Source organism: Aphis gossypii, chromosome X, assembly GCF_020184175.1.
Source record: "Aphis gossypii isolate Hap1 chromosome X, ASM2018417v2, whole genome shotgun sequence".
Lineage (NCBI taxonomy): Eukaryota > Metazoa > Arthropoda > Insecta > Hemiptera > Aphididae > Aphis > Aphis gossypii.
This window is the reverse complement of record NC_065533.1, coordinates 47,033,539-47,055,491: the sequence shown is the minus strand read 5'-3', so window position 1 is coordinate 47,055,491 and position 21,953 is coordinate 47,033,539. Positions and strand designations below refer to the sequence as shown.

The 21,953-nt window shown below is 25.3% G+C and overlaps 1 protein-coding gene and 1 pseudogene across 4 annotated transcripts in view; one reads left to right on the top strand and one right to left on the bottom strand.

The window, feature by feature from the left end:
• Positions 1-21,953, top strand: part of LOC126551869 (heterochromatin protein 1-like) — a 63,930-nt gene that overhangs the window by 1,043 nt on the left and 40,934 nt on the right. For 2 of the 4 annotated variants that reach the window (XM_050206213.1, XM_050206210.1), the window contains exon 3: positions 878-911. The exons of 1 other annotated variant lie outside the window; for it this stretch is intronic. In XM_050206213.1, the coding sequence (XP_050062170.1) occupies positions 878-911 (34 nt within the window). Of the gene's footprint in view, positions 1-877; positions 1,590-21,953 lie in introns of those variants that run through there. One more of the 4 variants, XM_050206209.1, reaches the window with a different exon arrangement.
• Positions 13,287-15,569, bottom strand: LOC126551867 (lysine-specific demethylase lid-like; annotated as a pseudogene).

The following is a 21,953-nucleotide window of genomic DNA, read 5'->3' as shown; positions in this document are numbered from 1 at the left end:
TGTATGATGTGTTATCGTTATAAACGATGTAACCATTGTTAGCTTCATATATGGTGGCATGATTCATGCCCTCCTATAATGTATATGAAATCGGCTATCTAGTTCTTTTATATATCTGTAAGGATCACTGTTGAAGTTGGTGATAATATAAAGATAAGCTTATATAAATCGAGTATTGACCGATATATAATAATATATTATTATATATTGTGATATTGTATTGATATATCGTAATATATTGGTTATAATCTAAAAGGTATTCTCATCTATATTTACTATTTAGTAGACTTAATTTGTCTTGTGTGGTGATGTACTGATGTTCAAGAATTTGAGCTAAATAGTAATTTATGTAGGTTACCGACCATAAAGTAATACAAAGGCATCGATTTATGGTGTGTACAAATTCAAATAGGTACCACTCACATTAGTCAATAAATTGGTTTATATTTTAATGCATACTACATAGCAACAGTATTCTTATGCTGGGTCCATATAGAGAACAAAATTAAAACAAAACAGTATTTGTATTTTTTAAAACAATTTAGGTACCTATAGTTTGTACCAAATAAGAGTGCACCAGGCGGCGCATGAAAATTTGTCAAAACTCTCGCATGATAAAACGCGACCAATGACAGAGCGGATAAACTCAGCCAGTGGGTCTTTGCGGTTAATTTAGATGCACTAACACGGTGCATTCCTTTTTGGTACAGACTATAGTACTATCTACCATGATTGAAAAGTTTAATTTTTGTTTCCAGTATAACTAGGTAAAAATATTTAGAAAATAAAAATGAATTCATCATAATTTAGATTTACAAAATAAAATCCATAAACACTATTTACAAGTAGTTACTAATTATAATTTTTTTTTTTACAGTGATGATGTGCCAGAAAATGAAATTAATCAGGAGGTTGTTGATTTGGGTACCGATCCACATTTTTATGAAGATAATAAAAAAAAGGTTGGTTATGATCGTGGGCTTGAACCTGATCACATTGTTGGAGCAACCGAGAAGAATGGTAAATTAATGTTTTTAATTGAATGGAAAAATTCAATTGATGGGGAAGCTGATTTAGTGGAGGCAAAGGAAGTCTATAAAAGAAGTCCTCAAATAGCCATCCAGTTTTTTGAAAAAAGAATCTGTTTTATTCACTCCTCTAAAAAAACGTAATTAATATCTTTATGCCCATGTATAAACAAATAGTGATAATTTAATTAAACACCTTTTTTATTAGTACAAAATATTTTAACTTTGAGTCCTATGTATTTGAATTTTTTTGTGATATACATTATTTTTAATTTTTTTTTTTTTCTAAGAATTCACTGTTTTATGATTAATGCAATTTAAAATTTTTGTGTTTTATGCCGCTGGCATTATATATAAGAAAGCCATATCTGATGGTTTATGACAAAATTATTTTTTTTTATAAATATTTTAATTTTGTGTCCTATTTATTTAAATTTTTTTGTGATATACACATTATTTTTAATTTTTTTGTGGCCAATTATTTTTTTTTTTTAAGAATTCACTGTTTTATGATTACAAATACAATATGTCGATTTTTAAATTATATATGACTTAACATTATGGATTATACAGTTTTTTGATGGTTAAGGAAGATTTTTGTGGATTACCGACTTCCTATCATATGCACTTGACAATCAGTCCTTTCTTTATTAATTTGTTATATTTAAGATTGCTGCTCACTAGTATTACGAGAGCATATTATTACAGATATTTGGACGAGACAAGATATTTTAACGAAGAATAATGATTCTAGTCGTTTTATTATCATTAAAAAATGTTATTCATGGTGAATTATTTTTATTTATATTTTTTATATAGTGACATTTTCAATGACAATGTCAATCAACATTTACCGTGCAACAAAGTAGAAATTCGTATTTTCTATTCAACTTTTAGAAGAGTATCTGGATACTGGATAGCTTTAATATATTCATAATATTATGTTAACATGTAGCTGTTACAGATAGTACCTAACACCGTTATTTGTTGGATATTATATATTCTAATAAAACGTGATCAGATTTTCTCAAATAATTAAATAACAACCGTTGTTTCAGTCTTATATAGGATACAGTCACGTATGACAAGATTATGACATGTGTTCATCTCAATAAAACAGGGGAACACTTCTGGTTTTATTTTATGGGTCCAATTAACTTTTAAATGCTGGTCTAGAAATATGTCAATTATGCAATATACTCAGTATAGCCGGTTTTGTTAGTGATAACTAATCTCAAATCGTGTGCATACATTCAACTCTAAAATGAGAGAACGCAAACAAAAATTATTTATTCAAGACATAGATTTTAACCACACTTCTATACAATATTGATTAGGAGTACTGGCCGATTAAGGAGTGTCACTCGGCTATTGTCAATAAGTTTCAAGAGGAATGTGAAGCAGCTCGGGTACATGAAGTTTGGCCATTCAAGTAATATAAAAATTACAACTTTCAGGATGTCATATAAGTTCTCTATTTTTCGAATGTAATTTATATGCTACCATCATATAATAGCTGATGATTTATAGATTACATGTATACATTCTACTAGAGCAGTAGCATATGGATTGGTGAAAGTGTGATAATATGTTAGTGTACTGTACTGTAATAGCACATAAGATCAGTTCAATATATGGCTATGTGGACATAGAATTACTGAACATTTAACATAATGAACCTTTCATTCAGTTCCTACTCAAGCACTCCTAATATATACATCAGAAACCATTATCAAAATAAATAAACCTATAAAAATCTAAATATATTATCTTTAATATTCAGAATACAAATGTTAATATTAAAAGGAAATTATGTTTACATAGCTCACTTTGTCATGTTAACAAAATACAAATATAATAACTGCGATTGTTTAAATATCGAAAGAATCGACTCAATCAAATATCTTGGGCTATTCATTGATTCCCGACTAAAATGGTTGACACATATTAATTATATTGAACGACTTAGCCGTAAATTTTTTTTTGTATTTAATGATTTTCGATTCATATTTAACTAACTGCAATTAAGGGTTATATTTATTTTTATCTTTTGTACAATCAGTTATTACATATTATGGGATAGAGATATAAGGAAGCATTTACAATATGCATTTACACAAAGTTGGAGTTATTATGAATAAGATTATTTAGTTTATTTTAAATCTGCCTTATTTTACAAATACTGAATTTTTTGTATAAGGAATTTAATATACTCATTTTTAATAAATTGCTTGACAAATGTACCCTACTATTAGCTTTTAAGCATAAAAAATATTTTGCAAAATGTTATCATAACTATAATACTATGCTCAAAAAAAATATCAATATAAATGCTCCAATTTGTAATAAGCATTTTGGTACCAAAAGTGGCTTAAATTATACAAAATAACTTTTTGTAGAAACTTGGAAATCAATATTAATAATTTTCTTAACTTTATTTATTTTAAGTGTTATATATTATCCATATTTTAAATAGTTATTTTAACTACTTCTTTAAGTAACATAATGATTTAATTAATTTTATTTTTCACATTGTAAAGATATTTTATATAACACAATTACCACCAATAAATCTATAATTGTCATGTCATAATTATATTTGTTATTGTATTAAATTTAATCCAACACTATTCTGTATTGTTAAATCCCACATGTTTTTATTACTACTGTATATTATAATAATATTTCAATATAACGACTAATTTAAGAACCTCTTACCTTCACCACAAGCTGTACTTAACATGGTGACCAAATAAATTTATTGTACATAATATTTTATTGTAACTTTTCTTTTTTTTTATGTGTCATTTGTATGCATATATATATATTATATATATTATTATTTTAAGCGATTATATAATTCATTTGGAATTTTCTAATTAGTTTAGTTATAAATGTTGATATCAATTATTTTTCACTAAAAAAATTATAAGTCGTAATACAACACTTTTTTGTACTTCAATTTTCTTAAATTGATTTAAAGACAAATCAAAAATCCACAATTTAAATTAATTTTATACAAGTTTGAAGTTATTATATATTTTTTTATTTATTTTGTTGCATGAAATTGTTAAAATCATGAACATTTAAAACATTTTTTTTTTTATGGTTAAAACTGAAAAAGCTAATAATTTTACCAAGAATAAAAAATTGAATACAAGGTTACTATTAAGTGTTTTTATGGTGGCTTGAGAATAATATGGTAAAACTTCATTAACTAGACTTTTTACATAGACATTAAATGTAAAAATATTAAAAGTATTTTTACAAGATATTTCAACAAAAAAATAACAATTTTTTCTTTAAAAATTTTAGAATTTTAAAATTATTTTGATGTAAAAAAAATTAATTTATTAGTATGAGAAGTTATTAATATTCAGTTATGTAATAAATTGATAATTATTTATAATATACGCTTTATACACAATATTAAGTATTATTATAATTGTATAGTCAAACATATTTTTCTTATATTCAAGTTAATTATTATTGTTTTTTTTTTCAATATAAATTCGTAATGACTGTTCGTCGTTTTAAAAATATTGTTTTATCATTAGAGGTTTATATTCTTTAAATATCCATGTTTTTAATTTGTTTGTAAATTCCGCTAAATTAAACTAATTATAAATTATGAATATTTTATTTTTCATTGAATGTAACATAATCTTATTGTTTTGTATTTAATTTTTTAGAAGGATAAAATATGATGAGAATGATAAAAACAATAATTGTGATATAATGGGTATAAAAATTATTCACATAATTTATTATTAATCTAAAAATGTATTCCAAACAATTAATATTAAATTATTACGTGCATTTATTAGAACAATAAAATAATATCAATCGTTGAAAAAGCTAGAGATTATCACAATCATTTATTAATAGTTTTAATTTTAAGCAATATATTATAATATGAGGTATTATAAATTTAACAATAAATAAATAGAATACACTTTTTTTTTGTTATAGGTAGGTATATATAATCTTTAATGTATGCGATTTGATAAATCGTACGAATATCTCTTGTGCATAATTTTGATATATAAATTAAACGTTTCACGTTCTAGTACTATATTTTATGTCATGACAAATTCAAGGTAATTTTGTTGTACAAAAGATAAATGGAAAGTTTATTCTCCGGTGGCATTTGATTTCATCGATTTATGTTTATTTTATATATTTATCGTAAATAACAAAAACAAATCGCCGTAGTATCAATTATACTTGCGTTAATTCAAAATAAACAGATTATTAATTTTTACTTATTTGATTCAGATACTCATCTTGTTTTATGTAATTATGTAGCATATATACCTACCTAGGTACTCGAATTATAATATTCATTATTTAAAGTCATACAAAACGCTCGGTTGTCCAATTTAATTTTTTATTAATTTTATCGTTTTTCCCTCAAATGGATCGCATGAACCAAAAATGTAACTATGTTAAATGCAACCAATTATGATTTATGTGGCTCAAGAACTTTTATATGAAACTTTTTATTGTATCATTTTTTTTCGTGAAAGTATATAGGTACTTTTACTTTTTTTATATCGGTATATATCAATTGGAGCTGCTATACTGATGACTGAGACCTTGTGTTGAGTATTCATCTTACTTGACTCACTGTAGCAGTTGTATGTATAGTGGTATGTTAGAAATCAATAATACATTTGAATTTAAAAAGATTTCAGTTTACTTGATGAGTGCTTGTAGGTTAAATATTTATTCGCTGAAACTTCTTCAGATATTTCTAATCATTTTAAGTAATTTTTCTTTGCATTTAGAGATGATGCTATTCAGTGGCGACTCGTGGGTGCTGATGGTGGGGATGTGACATTAAATATAATACCTGTAGTCATAGGTATAACAAATAATCAAATTAAATGTAATTTAATTTAATATTTATTATATTATGAGCACAATTCGATATGTTGAACTAATTAAAATTAAAAACAATACAATTTTTACTTAAAACAGTGGCGGCGCCAGGATTTTTTGCTAGGTAGCGCCAATGGAAGGCCAATAATTATAAAGTAGGGTCACCAAAAAATAGTTTAAAAAAAATACTTAAACAGGATTTATAAATAAAATAAAATTATACCTATTGTGTATTAAGGGGATCGGTGGCGGACAATTATTTTAGCCAAAACATCCAATTTTTATTCCTTCATATACTGATCGATGTAGTAATGCGTTAATACTTTTTAAAACTGATTTGAATTTGTTATTATGTCTTCTTGAGATGGGTCAGTCTATTTTTCTCAATTTCACCCCTCTAACGACTAAAAACTTTGTTTGATTATTTTGAAATTTCGGCATTTTTAAACGTTGATTATTCGGAATATAAATTATAAATCTTAAAATGTAAACTGACCGATCTCAAGTAGACATCATAACGAATTCAAATCAGTTTTAAAAAGTATTATCGCATTACTACATCGATCAGTATGATGGAATAAAAATACATAGTTTTAGTAAAAGAAAACACACGTTCTAGATCGTTCATGCGCGCGACAGTGACTTATACGTGCGCATACCGCATGCGGAAGAGTTCCTCTGCCACTACCATTCCTTCACCCATATCGCATGCCACGGTCTGCGATAGATAGATTATAAATCGTAATTATACTATTCTAGGTATTACTACGGTATAATTATAAAATGTATAGTAAGATATTTAATATCTTGCGTATATTGATAATTTGGTATGAATGAAAATAATATAATAATATAACATGAAAATATGAAATATTGTTCATTTGAACTTTGCCTCACGTCATCACTACACTTAAAATTGGTATGTGTATTTTTTCGTTAGTGTAAAATAGTAAGATTTGTACGCACTTTTTAATCACTTAGATTTTGTTTTTATAAAACGTGATTTGTTTTATTTATAATATTTTGGTAAAATGGGAAATAAAAAACAAAAACTATCCAAAGTGAAAAAAAATAAAGGAAATATTTCATCACTTTTAAATTGGCAAACTCATAGGACTAACTCTACTATAGGCATGCGCACCGGTGTTACAGAGTATGCAACACCTGTGAGCTGCAAACACTCACAATTTTTATTTTTTCTAACTTCAAATAGTAACGCAGGTAGGTAGTAGTTAAAATTTACAAAATAAGTACCTAACATTACAAAAGTCGTCTAGCACTGTAATAATATGTAATGACGTACCTATTGTATAAAATACATTACATTTTTGTATTAATCAAATAAATAATATGTATTGACTTATAAGTAATATATAATTTTCAGCAACACCTACCACTAAGTCCTGCGCACGCCATGAACTTTACATATAAAAAATTTAAAAACGTACTGTAAATCCGGTCTTCTGTTAAGTAACATTTATAATACCTTGAAGTACAACAATTATATTATATACCTATCGGATAAGTTTTTGTTGTATGTCATAAGTATATGAGTATTTATCAAGTATTATATGATTATTATTTTACAATTTGTTTTATATTTTAAACGAATTGACTATTAATATTATATAACGACGTATAAAAAAATTGTAACAAATATCAAGGTATTAAATTATAATTATAATTTACATTTTTAAAATTTTAAAATTTTTTATATTCTTAACAAATTGACAATATATATTAATTAAAAGAGTTTAATGCAATTTAGCCGTATATACCTATGTACGTCCGTAACATTAACATAATAAATTTATGTTCGGAGTGTTCGGACGTATATATATAGTGATAAACTGATAACTGTTAATGATAAAACGGATAAATGTTATTATTTAAAATAAATACCGACACTAAAAATTAGTAAATATTAAATAATTATTTTTTAAGATTCTTGAGACAATAACTATTTCAAAAAGTATATTAACCCTAATAACATTTTTAATATGAAGTAAATTCTTTAAAATATAAAAACAAAATTATAAAATGGTTCACTTTTCAGGATATATATTTTCTTAAGGATGTCATTAACAAAAGTCTAAAAGGCAAATTATATTGTAAATATTTTAACACTATACGCTGTATGAGGCCAAAATGGATTAATACCAGCTATAGAAAAAGAGCCAAGTACATCAAAAACAAAATTGACTCGTACAATAGACAATTTACAAATACCATTAGGTAATATTAATTAATTAATTTTACTATCATTATATTATATAGTATCTCTTAGTATTTTTAAAACAACAGTATTAATAAATTGTTTCACTTTTTGGCTATTATATTTTTAAGAAATTGAAATAAAATCAGAAAATGTTGCAAACTATTTATCTAATCATGATATGACATGGCCAGAAATTGAGGAGATTTGGAGAAAAACAATAAACTATAAGCTACAGTTTATTACAAAATATAATACTGCAGAAATATTTAATAAATGGTAACATTATACTAAACCAATGGGATATAAGCTTGTAAGTTTCTGTTACAAATACAATTTTAAATTTAAATTAATTCAAATCAATACAATAAAAACAACCATTACACAAAATAAGATACATACAATTTTTTTAATTTTCTCATCTTTTTTATTGAATCAGTAGATTTTTCAAGATAAGTATCTAATATTTTTGTGTTTTTTGATCTGAAATATTTTATTGTTATAGGTATAATCTACTGGATTTATTACATTAATTACAATTAAAATTGACTTAATATTCATATAACAGTAGATATTTTTAAGCTAAATACCTAGCAGCCTTCTCTTGTTAATAAATTAGTGATATTAATATTAAGAACAATTTATTACTAATTTTTTTTCAATAATAATAACAACGTCAAAACAATTTGGGTACTTATCCAAGTTTTTTTTTTAATTTTGTTATGAGGTTATAGATAATATATAGTAGGTAGGTTTTAGACACAGGCACTAAAGTATCTAATGAATAATAATATTTAATTAAAAAAAATTAATAAAATTTGTTTTTTTAATTTTAGATAGATATTGACTTTCACAAAATATATAGCAGCTACAGTTGTTTTATAACAAAATTTGAAGAAGCTTCTTCAAAACTCATTAAGATACTGGATGAACGGATAAAAGATTGTTGAAGAAAAATTATTATAAAAAATTAAAAAATACACCAAATTTATCCAATTGTAAGTACTCCACAAATTAGAGTTAAAAAAATTATTTAGTTTATTAGTTTATTAGGAACCTAACTACAAATTTAAATATTCAGTCACTTTCAGATGCTCATTATAACAAACATCATAATATATAATGAATGTTATTGAGGGTACTTGTTAAATTATCATGATTTGTTTAAATTTTGGTGCCAATACAATTTCACAATTTAATAGATAAAACCAGTATAATATATAGTATTATATAGGTACCTAGGTACTACATAATTTATTAATTAAAATGGAATAACATTTTAAAGTATGAAATAAATACCTACCGAGTAGGTATGCTAATGGTACTATTATTATTCACAATAGTCAGCATTTTATATATTAGATTACATTTTATATACCATTCAGCTAATCATTTATTAAGTTATCGTATTTTCAGATTCAAAATTTCTGATAATAATGTACTTGTTACACAATACACAGTGTGTTAATTCCTACATCGAGGAAAGTAACAAGAGACGAGAATGGAAAAAAATATTATATCAAATATGGGATCAAAGATTCTCAAAATTCAATTATTAAAATTACTAAACAGCATCAGAAATGGAAGCCCTTTTTAAAAAAAATGACGCAGAAAGAAGGCCCTATCCAACCATGTATACTAATTGTTGGTACATTATTCGATCCTAATCAAATTTTAATATATTTTGATACAGTCAAATACATGACTTTTACAATTTTAAAAGCATTTGATGTTTGCTTCATAATTTTTCATGTTTTTAATGTTGAATATCCACACGAATCAGAGAATATATGGTTATTTTTACAAAAAGTATTTTATAATATTCATACCAAGTATGACACTATGACAAATCATGTACCTTAATAAAACAAATTTCTTCAGAACTTTTTAGCTAAAGCATACTTATTTGTTACTATTAAAATGTGTTTATAAATTATAATTTTCAAAAATTATTTTTATAGGTATCTACATTTATTTTATTTTTTAATTTAGTTACATAATATATAATACTTCATAATTTATATTTTGAATGTAGTCTATTTGTATATAATAATATTATAACACAATACCTATTAATGTTTATTTAGATACCAAACTTAATATTATATACCTACTCATTTTTTTATATTTAACGTATTATTTATATAATATTTATATTTAATGTATTAACTATTATTACATATTACAAATTTTCTATCTTTAATAGATAAATAAATATATATATAAATACAACTTGTTTGATTTGTATATAATTATTTTTATTTAATATTGTATAACAATTTATCTATCTAAACATGTTTATTTATTAATATTATAAATCTTTAATTATACTTACGTAAGAACCAATTATCATTATTAATTTTATAAATAAATTTTTGACTATGTAAATTATTAATAAACAAATTCATTAAAATATAATATACTTAGTTATTTGTTTACTTTAATTTAATAAAAAAATGGTATGTTTGACATTTGTATGTTCTATAATGGGTTTTGAATTACATATAAGTAGTTTATACAATATACATATTAGAAAGTAAATAGAATATCTACAGAGTCAGACTTCAGGTATTTAGGTAGGTATCTATGAAATATAAATTTAAATAAGTATGTAATCAATTACATTTTTTAATCCATTAATATAATTATAAAATTAGTAGACTGTTTATTAAATTGATAATACTCACTTTTTTAAAATCATAAATATTCTATTGATTCCATTATTAAATATTATTAAACTAAGTATATTTTAGTTAAGTTTAATAATAAACATTTTGTTGAAATAATTTTATTTTTGTAAATTCAACAAAATATATGTATTAAATTAATAATGAAAAAATTAACAAAATTCTAAGTAATTTAAACAAAATGACAATCAAATATATTATTGATACTGAGATGAAACATGAATTCAACTAAACAAATGTATTATTAATCAAATAATTTATTAATTCTTATTTTAACAAATATTTCATCTTAGTATCAATAAGCATTTTGTTGACCGAATATTAACAATGATATTATTAATTTAATCTATATTTTTGTTAAACTTACTGGTATTTTTCGTCCAGTGTAATAATTATAATAATAATAGGTAATGACGTATTGTATAAAATAAATAACGTTTTTGTTGTATATCATAAGCATGACACAAAAATAAAAGATATTAAATTATAATTATTTAATTTTATTTTTAAAATTTTAAAATTATTTATATTCTAAACAAATTGACAATATATATTAATTAAAAGAGTTTAATGCAATGTTGACGTATATACGTATGCACGTCCGTAACATTAACATAATAAATTTATGTTCGGACGTAAATATATTATAGTGATAAACTGATAGCTGTTAATGATAAAACCGATAAATGTTATTATTTAAAATAAATACCAACATTAAAAATTACTAAATATTAAATAATTATTTCAAAGTGTATTTATTTTTTATTGTTCTGTAAGTTTCTGATAATGATCTTCTATCGTCGTCGTTGATTACAGGCGTGTAGTACGTTCATTGATATTAAACTATATATATCTATGAGTACATTGCTCTTATAATATTAATTATTAACATACGCCGACGCGGAAGGCACCAAGGCTTATCTCAATTAACTATGTTTAATTCTTTCTTATTATTATTCTGTAGTTTTAGGCGTAAAATTTTTAAAACATGAATGTATTGTATTAATTATAAGATTTCAAAGCACGTAGCAATATCGTCATGGTGTACTTGGAGTGTCCTGATAAATTCCAACGCCACTACTTACAGAGAGTCCCAGCAACTACAGCCGTTTCTGCACATATAGCCTGTTGTCAGTTGGTAAATAATAAATATTAACTTATATATTCATAAATCATAATAGGTACATTTACATTTTTACTAAGTACACAATATGAATTTTATTTCCAAATAATTAATCTGCTAAGAAAAATAGTTTTTTAGTCATTGTATTTTATATTATATAAAAATATTTTAAGCCACTAAAATATGTAATTTTTTATGGAACTGTTGTTTAAATACTTGATAAATATTATCAATGTTTTCGCATAGTTTTTATTGGATATGCTTAATAATTTGAACTCATATACATATGTGTAATATAATGTGTAATAAATATTATTCATAATTAATATAGTTTTGTTGTCAAAATGATTTAATAAAACCATCCTTTCTACAAATAAACCTGTAATACATATTATAAATATGTATTATACATATCTATTCAAATTACTTCTACCATTCAGGATAAGGTTTTAGGTATGGTTGTGCATTTTTTTTTTTTTTAAAGGCCTATTAAAGTTTTTATTATACATTCAATCATTTAGTGCATTAACTTACTACCCTTGGTCATTAAAATACTTATTTCTAATCAGGTAATGTGTGATTTAGAGTTCCAAACATTGTTTTTAAGTATTTTTATTAGTTAATCCTCAACAATGACATAAACATTAAGTATACATAAATTATTGTTCGTACAAGTTAAATTTTAATTATAACTAAGCTTAAAAGTAAAAATAAAATATTGTGTACTACATTGTTGTACTTATGTCTAAATTTATTATTAATACACCTTAAAAATTAAAGAAGTAAATTTATTTGTTTTTCATTTAAAAATAAATTCCTTTCTCGATTATTAGTTTTAATAAAATGAAATACAATACTAATTTCAACTTGATATTATTAACTTTTAAAGAATTACATTTGCAATGAAAAATTATGTTTTATGTAAAAATCAACATACAATTTATGAAATAAATAAAACTAAAATAAAAATATAATAGGCGTAGGTACATAAATCAATAAAGTATGGTATTTATAATATGATCAAAAAAATAATTGTTCCATGAAAAAAAAAACTAAAATTAACATAATAATAATTCAAATAGTGTTGAGCTATTAGTATATAATAATTAGAACCTATCTAATACTTAAACAATGATACTAAATTCATTAGAATATATTTGAAATTAAATCATTAGAAATGTTATGTAAATAATTCAATAAGAAAAACAGTTCTATTTTAGTGAGTACATCAAATACTAGAACACACAAATACATTAAAGTTAATACAATATTTAATAATGTAACAACTTTTTTTTTCATATTAGATTTTAAAATATACAGTTAAACTGTTTTTAGTACTTAGATATACAATCAATTACTAACTAATAATACTTAAATATATAACATAATTATGAGATACAAAAAAAAAGTTTTTTTAACATATATCTTATATTTAATCAATCAAGTTTAATATATTCAATCGTCATGAGCCGTTTGAGCTATAGCTTTAACCTTCCGCCTTAGTAGTTTAAACTCATCATTGGAACCTATTCTATATTTGAACAAATGCATTTGTGCAGGACAATCACAAAGTTGTTTAAAATGTCGAAGGCATGCCAGTCTTTTTTGATCACACTTACAAGATACAGCAGATATAAACAAAGTGGTATTACAAATCTTACATTTTCTAAGGTCTTCTTCTTGATGTTCAAATTTAACAAAAAGTGCTTGATTAATACCCCAATCAGAAAGTGCTTTACGATGAACTCGTTCAAACTTGACCATTTCCTTAAGATCAGCATATACTAATGCAGCTGCTTTTGGTGTCAATCCATCACAAGATTTCAGTATTTTAAATAAAAGTTCATCATGGGAAAATACACATACTCGTTTGATAGAAGAATAATAGTTAACACATTCACGACCTATTGAAATCCAATCAGCAGGAACAAAATTCACAGATTCAGCAAAATTAAATCCTTGATTAAACCCAGCATGATAAGCTCTTGGAAAAGTAACAACAAATTCTCCAGCATTTTGATCAGTTCTATAGACTGGGATATTTGCTTTCATCAATATATTCGGATTCAAAATAGTAACCAACTGATGTAAGAGATCTGGCTGCGAATGAAATAATTCTGGTGCTGTCTCCTTCATAACTTCTTCAAAGGCTTCAGCAGAGGGTCCTGGAATTCCATACCATGTTTTAGGTTCACCCCAATGTGAATAACTGATTGAGTAGCTCCAATGATCTTCGTTATGCCAACAAAATGTTGAAAAACACATACCAACATACATCCATGGAACTTTTATACCAGATAAATCTGCATTAATAAAACTAAAAACTGAGTCTTTGAGTATTGGTAAATTATTTAAATTCCAATGATCTTCTACGTATGACTTGTAAACAGTATTATCTTCGTTTCCACTTAGAGCAAGACCTGTAGGGAATCCTGATCCGTGATCTATAGTATGTATGTCAGCACCATATTCTGCTTTTACTGTGGAATCAATAGATGAAACAATTTTCCAATACTCCTGTTCAACTTTGTCTGTAGGTACAAGATGAGCTGGCATATTAAAATATTTAGATTTAAATTTGTCTGCCATTTCTCCAAATTGTTGAAGTGTGTATTGACGCTGAGCTAGTTCAAATCCAAAATCATCACTAGGTTTGTTTAATTCATTGATTACACATTTATCACATGTCCATGTACCCTTTGGAACAGTAGTTAATGGTATGATTAAACATTGCATGTGGAAACTAAAATCACATTCATCACAAGTTAAAATAGTTTTTTCAGATTTGTCTCTTCCACATTTTTGACAACAATGTTTTTCTATATAATTTACAGCGGGTTTACTTCTTGTAGACCTTTTTGACTTTAAATGTCCTATTTTACACTTAGTGTAATCATCAGAATCGTTATCATCATCGGGGTTAAGTTTGATTTTTTAGTAGTTAAATTTGAAACACAAGAATTTTCTTCTTAATATTTAGAACTTTCCTCTTTTTTGCAATAGGTTGTATAAATTTCATCTTTAGTAGTAGCATGAAAAAATGAAAATGGATGAAGCCATTTTTGATAATGACTTTTTAAAACTGTACTAGAAGATTTTATACAAACATAACCCATACGACTAGCCACTTTTTCCCATTTTTTCTTTGAACATACTTCACCAAAACCTCCTTCAAATTCTACAATTTTATAAAGAGAATATAAATCTACAACTCTTTGTTCTAATACTGGTAGTTTAAAACTGATGCCTTGTAAATGCCAATATTTGGCAATTTTTTCCAAGAAATTGAGTTTAACTCTAGTAATTGCATCTTGTTCATTTAGTTTTTGAATTGTGGGTGTAAATTTAAATTTATCAACATCAATAGAAAATGGAGGATTCCAATTAGGTGGAGGTCTAATTTTACAGATGCCATGTTTTTGTGCTACACATCTAATTTTAGATATATATTGCAACGGATCTTTAAATTCTTCTGCAGTAGGTTCAAAAACTGGAGCTTCCGGAGGAACGTTGAAAATGAATTTTCCGTTTTCCATAAGACTGACAGGATCAATAAATTTTCCTTCAGGACATTCTTTTTGGTTTGGTTCATCAATTTCAATTTCACACGTTATTTCTCTTTTCACACTCATTTTAATAAAATACTAATTTCCCACTATGATGTATATGTAATATTACATACATACATATATAAATTAATATATTTAAAATAATTATAATTACTTACATAAAACAGAGATAAAAACACGTTCAATAAAAATTTAAAACTTGATCGAAAAAAGTATCGTAACTGCAACACACTGATTTTCGAAAATTATAATTTTAAAATGCACGTTGTATTGTCGATAGCCAAGGTTTGCGTTTCGAACGACGGACGACTATCCCGCACCACGTACGAAGCGTTACTAAGGGTGGTGTGGACTACCTACTATCTCAATAAAAAACATGAGGTGGGGTTTGGTTCTCCGGCCAACATAATTTTGATAACATGATATCGTAACCTCAAATATTCTCCAATACTAACATGATTTGGTGTTGGAGGTATGTGGTTCTAAAAAGTAAACAAATTTGTAATGTTATTTGTCGAAACTTGAATGCTCATTTTAAAGAATTATAACGTTTAAAAAGAAAAACATTGAAATCAAGGTTATCTAAATCCAACAATATTATAATGCTCAATTATTTTACTTCTGTCCATGGCTAAATAACTAGGTATGATCGTAACTTTGTGATACGGAGGTGTCATGGCCGCCACTGGCAGTGATAGTTAAGACGTATACCGACCAACGTAGTACGGTGATAAAAATCACTGCCAGTTAAGATTTCTTTCCATGCCAAATCATGAATAGTACGTGAAAAATAGTACGTGCGCAGCCCAGAACGCATATGCGTCTTAATGAGATCATACCTAGTTATTTAGCCATGCTTCTGTCATTATTACAGACCCCAGGTTAGGTTAGGTTAAAAACCTAAAAAATAATTGTATACTGTTTAGTCGTATTTAGTTTTTTGTTGTTTTGACATTAATATTTAAAATATTATGTTTTATTATTGAAATGTGAAATAAATGATTTTTTTTATTACAATTATTCAAAAACATAACTTGCTGTACTTTGATCAATTTTTATTCAATTTTAATATATTTTTATTTTTTTTTTTTTGAAATATTTTGAAAAATATGTTCCACAAAATGGCTATCTTAAAAATTTGAAAATTCTTAAATGCATAAAAATTTTTTTTTTGAATTTTTGAATTTCTTAAAAAAAAATTTTTGAAGATTATGCCATTCAATCATAATTTCTATACTTGGTATTGTAAAAAAACTGCGTTTAAATATATTGATTTTCAATAGAGATATATGGGTGATACGGGACTTATGGGACAGACTGTATAATATTGTAAAAACTTAAGTTTCATTAAATAATATTTAATTTTAATTTAAATTATATTTTTATTACTTTTCATTTTATACTGAAAACTATGTTTGTTTCATGTATTATAATTTAAAATAGTTGATACCTATATGTTAGTAATACATCTTTTAAATCATCTGATTCAGGTATTACCTATCTAATGTCTAATATTATTTTTTTTTTACTTAAATAACATTGTATATTGTATTTAATAATAATAAAATAATAAAATCACATGCTGAGTTAGGGTATTAAAAAAAACCCTATGTGAGGAGTATGGTGATGTATTATAAAATGACCACAATGCATCATGCTCAGTGGTGGTGCACCGTAAAAGATAACTTCTGAAATTAACTACTTCATAATAATCATCAAGATCTGATGAGTCTTACCATTTATATTAGATCTCTATAGTACATTAATACCAAGCTTGCAGCTTGACTTTGCACTTCAAGAAATAAGGTTTAGAATTATTTTCAAGCTTATCTTATGTAATAACATTACCTGTGTGTTTTTTTATCCATACATAATATTATTACATCCATATATATTATCTTTCAATTTTAATTCACTCTAATATTAAGTTTTACTTACGATTTAAGATTGTGGTTTTTCTGTAATAAATTTGAACTGTTTTATATAATTTGTCATATGGTAGGTTAGGTTGAGTAGCTAGGAATATAGAGACAATATATGCAGGTGTATTGTGTGTTCTATGTATGGTTCAGAAAGAACAGGGATCATTATATGTTTTTAATTTTGATTAAAAATAATAATAAAAATTGCATAAATATTTATAATGTTTTATTACAGGACAATTCAGGAAGCAGTTTTGTACAAGTCATGGTTCACAGGATTAAAAAACTTACAATTTGTTCGTTCATAGAGCTTAAGTTAAATTAAGTCTTTCTGTTTGTATTTATTTTTTTGTACATTTATACTAAATAAAATTATATTAACAACACAAACATTCTAGGTAGAAATTATATTTAGCATAAGGTCATGTTTATAATAATGGTTATATTAGTTTATTAGCATGGACTATATTTTATTAACATACATTGTTTGCTGAAAAAAGATAATACTGTAAAACCATGTTGAAGTCATTAATGACATGTAATTAATATTAAATCCTTTTCATATTTTTTTATGGTGTTCACCAAAATGCTACTATAGAAAATGGTTGATGACCCAATTGAAATACAATTTAGAATTCTGCATATAAATAAATATAAAACTAAAATTTAAACAAGTGGTATTATATCTAAATAAAATAAATAATAATATCATCGAAACTATAAATTACTTATTTTAAAGGCTATGGAAAACTTGTCCTTCTTATATAAATGATAAGATTACATTTTTTGCCATAAAAATGACTATTATAATTTTGACTAGTGAAGGGCGATGTGAAACTTTTTAAAATAGGTACTCACAGAAAGATATCACAAGAATCTTAGAAAATATTTGTTTTTATTTAGTTTATTTTTAATGTCGGTTTTTATTTAAAATAAAAATATTTTCCCTAGTTATTATTACACTTATCAGATATAAATTATATGAATTGTGTGTAATGTATATATTTTAGTTTAGAGTTGTACAAATAATTAAAAAAATAATATAGCCAATATAAATTAATATTTAATTAATATAATATAATTATTATAAAAATTAAAACTATCCAAGACAGTTTGTGTCATTGTCAAATGCTCCGGCCCAATTGATGTAGGTATATTACCTATACAGGTAGTGTCCTGAATCCGGCGCAATTAACGAACACCAGCAATTCCGATCTCCGTTTCTATAACGATTTCATAGATAATCTTTGCACGCCCAAATTGTTATTATACCCTGCAGCACCTAGGTATATAACCGTATAAGTAAAATACATTATATAATAATATAAGAATTATATATATATAAACATATATTTTATTGTAAACTCGATTAAAATGAATGAATATTTTTAATATTTTGTAAATCTTCTATCTTTGAGTGTTGAACGCTATATACTGCTCTACACCAGGGGTTTCCAAAGTCAAAACTACGACTCACAGGTCGTACTCGGCCCGTAAGCAGCTCTTATCCGACATTCCAATGGACAATGACAGATGTATTTAAACATAATATGTATACTACAAATCACTATCGTTCGCACCTAATATATATATATATATATAATATACGTACGCATATATACATTATACATATTAATATTTAATATTGTTCTCAGTGGCGGTTTTGGATGTATTTTATTAGTGAGGTGACTTTTGCATTGCTCCCCTTCCCTTCATAACAAAAATTAAACTAATATTGAAATTGGTTTCAATAGGCTCTGTGACATTAGTAATGGTGTATGATTATATATATCTATATATTGTGTTGTTGTCTTGTTGATGAATGTGCCATTACGGCTCCTCCGGGCTGACCATAATAAGTACTATTCATATATTATTAGTACTCAGACAGTATGAAAAATGAGCCTCACGATGATCATTGCGCTTGCGCAATTTTACTTATTTAATAGTCGCATGCATTCGCGTACCTACGCGCGCGTGTGTGTGTAATGAATGTTCACACAAGTAACAATTCAGAAGCGACATTAAACGGTGCCCCTCTGACGTCATCGAAATATTGCCGCCGGCTAAAATATGAGGGTTTGTTTACGTAATAATTATTTCTCTCTTTTCTTATCGGTTTACACTATTTTTGGTAATAAACGCGGAATAATATTATACAAAAGTTAAATAAATGATAATTCATATTATTAAACTTCGGAAAGAAGAATTTTTTTCAAATAAAACTATAAATACGTTAAAATTGTTAGCGAAATGTGTGTTATCGGTGAGCTAAGAATTATACTCTTAGAGTATTTTTACTACTACATTTTAAGTGAGGCACTGCCTCACTTGCTTCACCCTCAAAACCGCCACTGATTCTACTATTATAAAATATTATGTACAGATAATTACTCAAAGGTATAAATTATTTGGCAGTACAATGTTAAACTGACCATTTGAAATCGTCATAGAAACATATAAAGGCAGTCGCTTACACTAGCTGAACACCTGCAAGACGTTTCTTAGAATAGAGACAGTCCTTTTTATATAATATACATTATACATATATGTACAGCATTTACCTGCAGTGTAGTTTCTATTATTCTCAAAATTGAACATTAAACGAACAAAAAAACGTAGCAACCTCTAATATTATTCTACAAAATTTCTTACAAATCGGGGTTAGGTCTGTCTGTCTCTAATCATATATAATACATATATATATATATATATTGTCTTCACATGTGTCTATAACGATTTCAAATGGTCAATTTAACATTGTACTCCACAAATAATTTATACCTTGGAGTGGTTATCTGTACATAATATTTTATAATATAAGAATATTAAATATTAATATATACATATACTTAAGCATATATATATATAATATATAAATGCATATATATATACATGTATATATAGTAAGAGAGTGGCTGAGAAAGAAAGGACACTTAGTTAGCACTAAAACTTACTGTATATTTCCTTCCAAATAGCACGGAATAATAGTTATTATATATTTGATAATATAATGTGTACGTAAGACATACACCTATAAAAACCTATAAAAATATGGTCAGGTGGTAGGTACGTAAAAATTTTCAAACTGTGTATAAGGTGGTAAGCGGATACAAAAAGGTTGAGAACCGCTGGTGTAGGGTAATTATATGTATTATCTGTGAGGTATGTGTGTATATATGTGGGTGTGTATACGATAATTAAATTAAAATTAAATAAATGGTAACACGATTGCTGGTAAATGAGTTCCTGTATTATACACAATATCAATAATAATATTTTTTACAAATATATAAAAATCACAGCAACACCATAAGGTATACAAAATTGAAAATATGATATTAAAAAATAAAATTTGATATATTTGCGAACACGTAATAAATAAAATATGAATGTAGTGGCGATTAGCGCACACGATATATGAAAAAAATGTGACGATTAGCGTCTACATAGTTTATAAGTATATAATACGGGGGACGTGATAATTACCTAATTTGCGTAGACGGCCCGGTGCCGTATGATAACGCGGTGTTAGATATTTACATGTTATATAACTCACAAGACATTCAAAGATTCAATTACAACTATAACAAAAATTAACAATACGATAAGTGATATTTTATTATGTGTGTGACCAGCTGTTCTCGCTTCATGATATTAATGAATAGTAAAAAAATATTAGGTACGTTTATGTATAATTAATAATTATGTTGCGGCGGCAACAGTTGCATTTACACCAAATGATAATAATATGTTTAATAGAATAGAATAAAATAAACAAATAATAACTGTCTCTCTGTATATATAAATATATATATATATATATATATATATAAATATATATACAAGGCTGGGCAAGTTAACTATTTTTTTAACTCGTTAAGTTAAGATTTTTTGAAAAATGTAAGTTAAATTTTAAGTTAAAAGTTACTTTTATTTTTTATTTAACTTGTTAAAGTTACAAGTTAAGTGGAAAAAATAAGTAACTTTACTTGGTTAAAAATAAGTTACTTTTTTTCATATAAAACTTATATTTAAAACATTTACACTTCATGTTAAAGATTTACAAATAACATAATATTATAATGTAGGTCTTTATATTATCTTAAAAAAAATGTGTTTTGCTGTAGGTACTTATAAATTATGAAATCCAACAAAATAATTAAATTAGTTAATAGTAAATACAATGAGTAACTCCCTCACTCCGAGCTAAATTATTCTTATCATTTCCATGAATGAATTTAAATATAACAAACCACAAATATTAATTAAAACTGACAAACGTTTACAAACGTATAATATGGGATATTGAGTTTGGATAGTATATGTTTTTCTTTTTTAAATAATAATTACCTGCATGGAACTTATCTTATACATAGTGTTGTATATTCAGCATTTATAATATTTTATACTACACACATTGATATTAATTGTAAGCATAAATATCACAGTACGATAGGTGGGGACTGTCCATTGATCATTAGAGTAGAAATATAATGTACTTCATTACAATTTATATTGACGA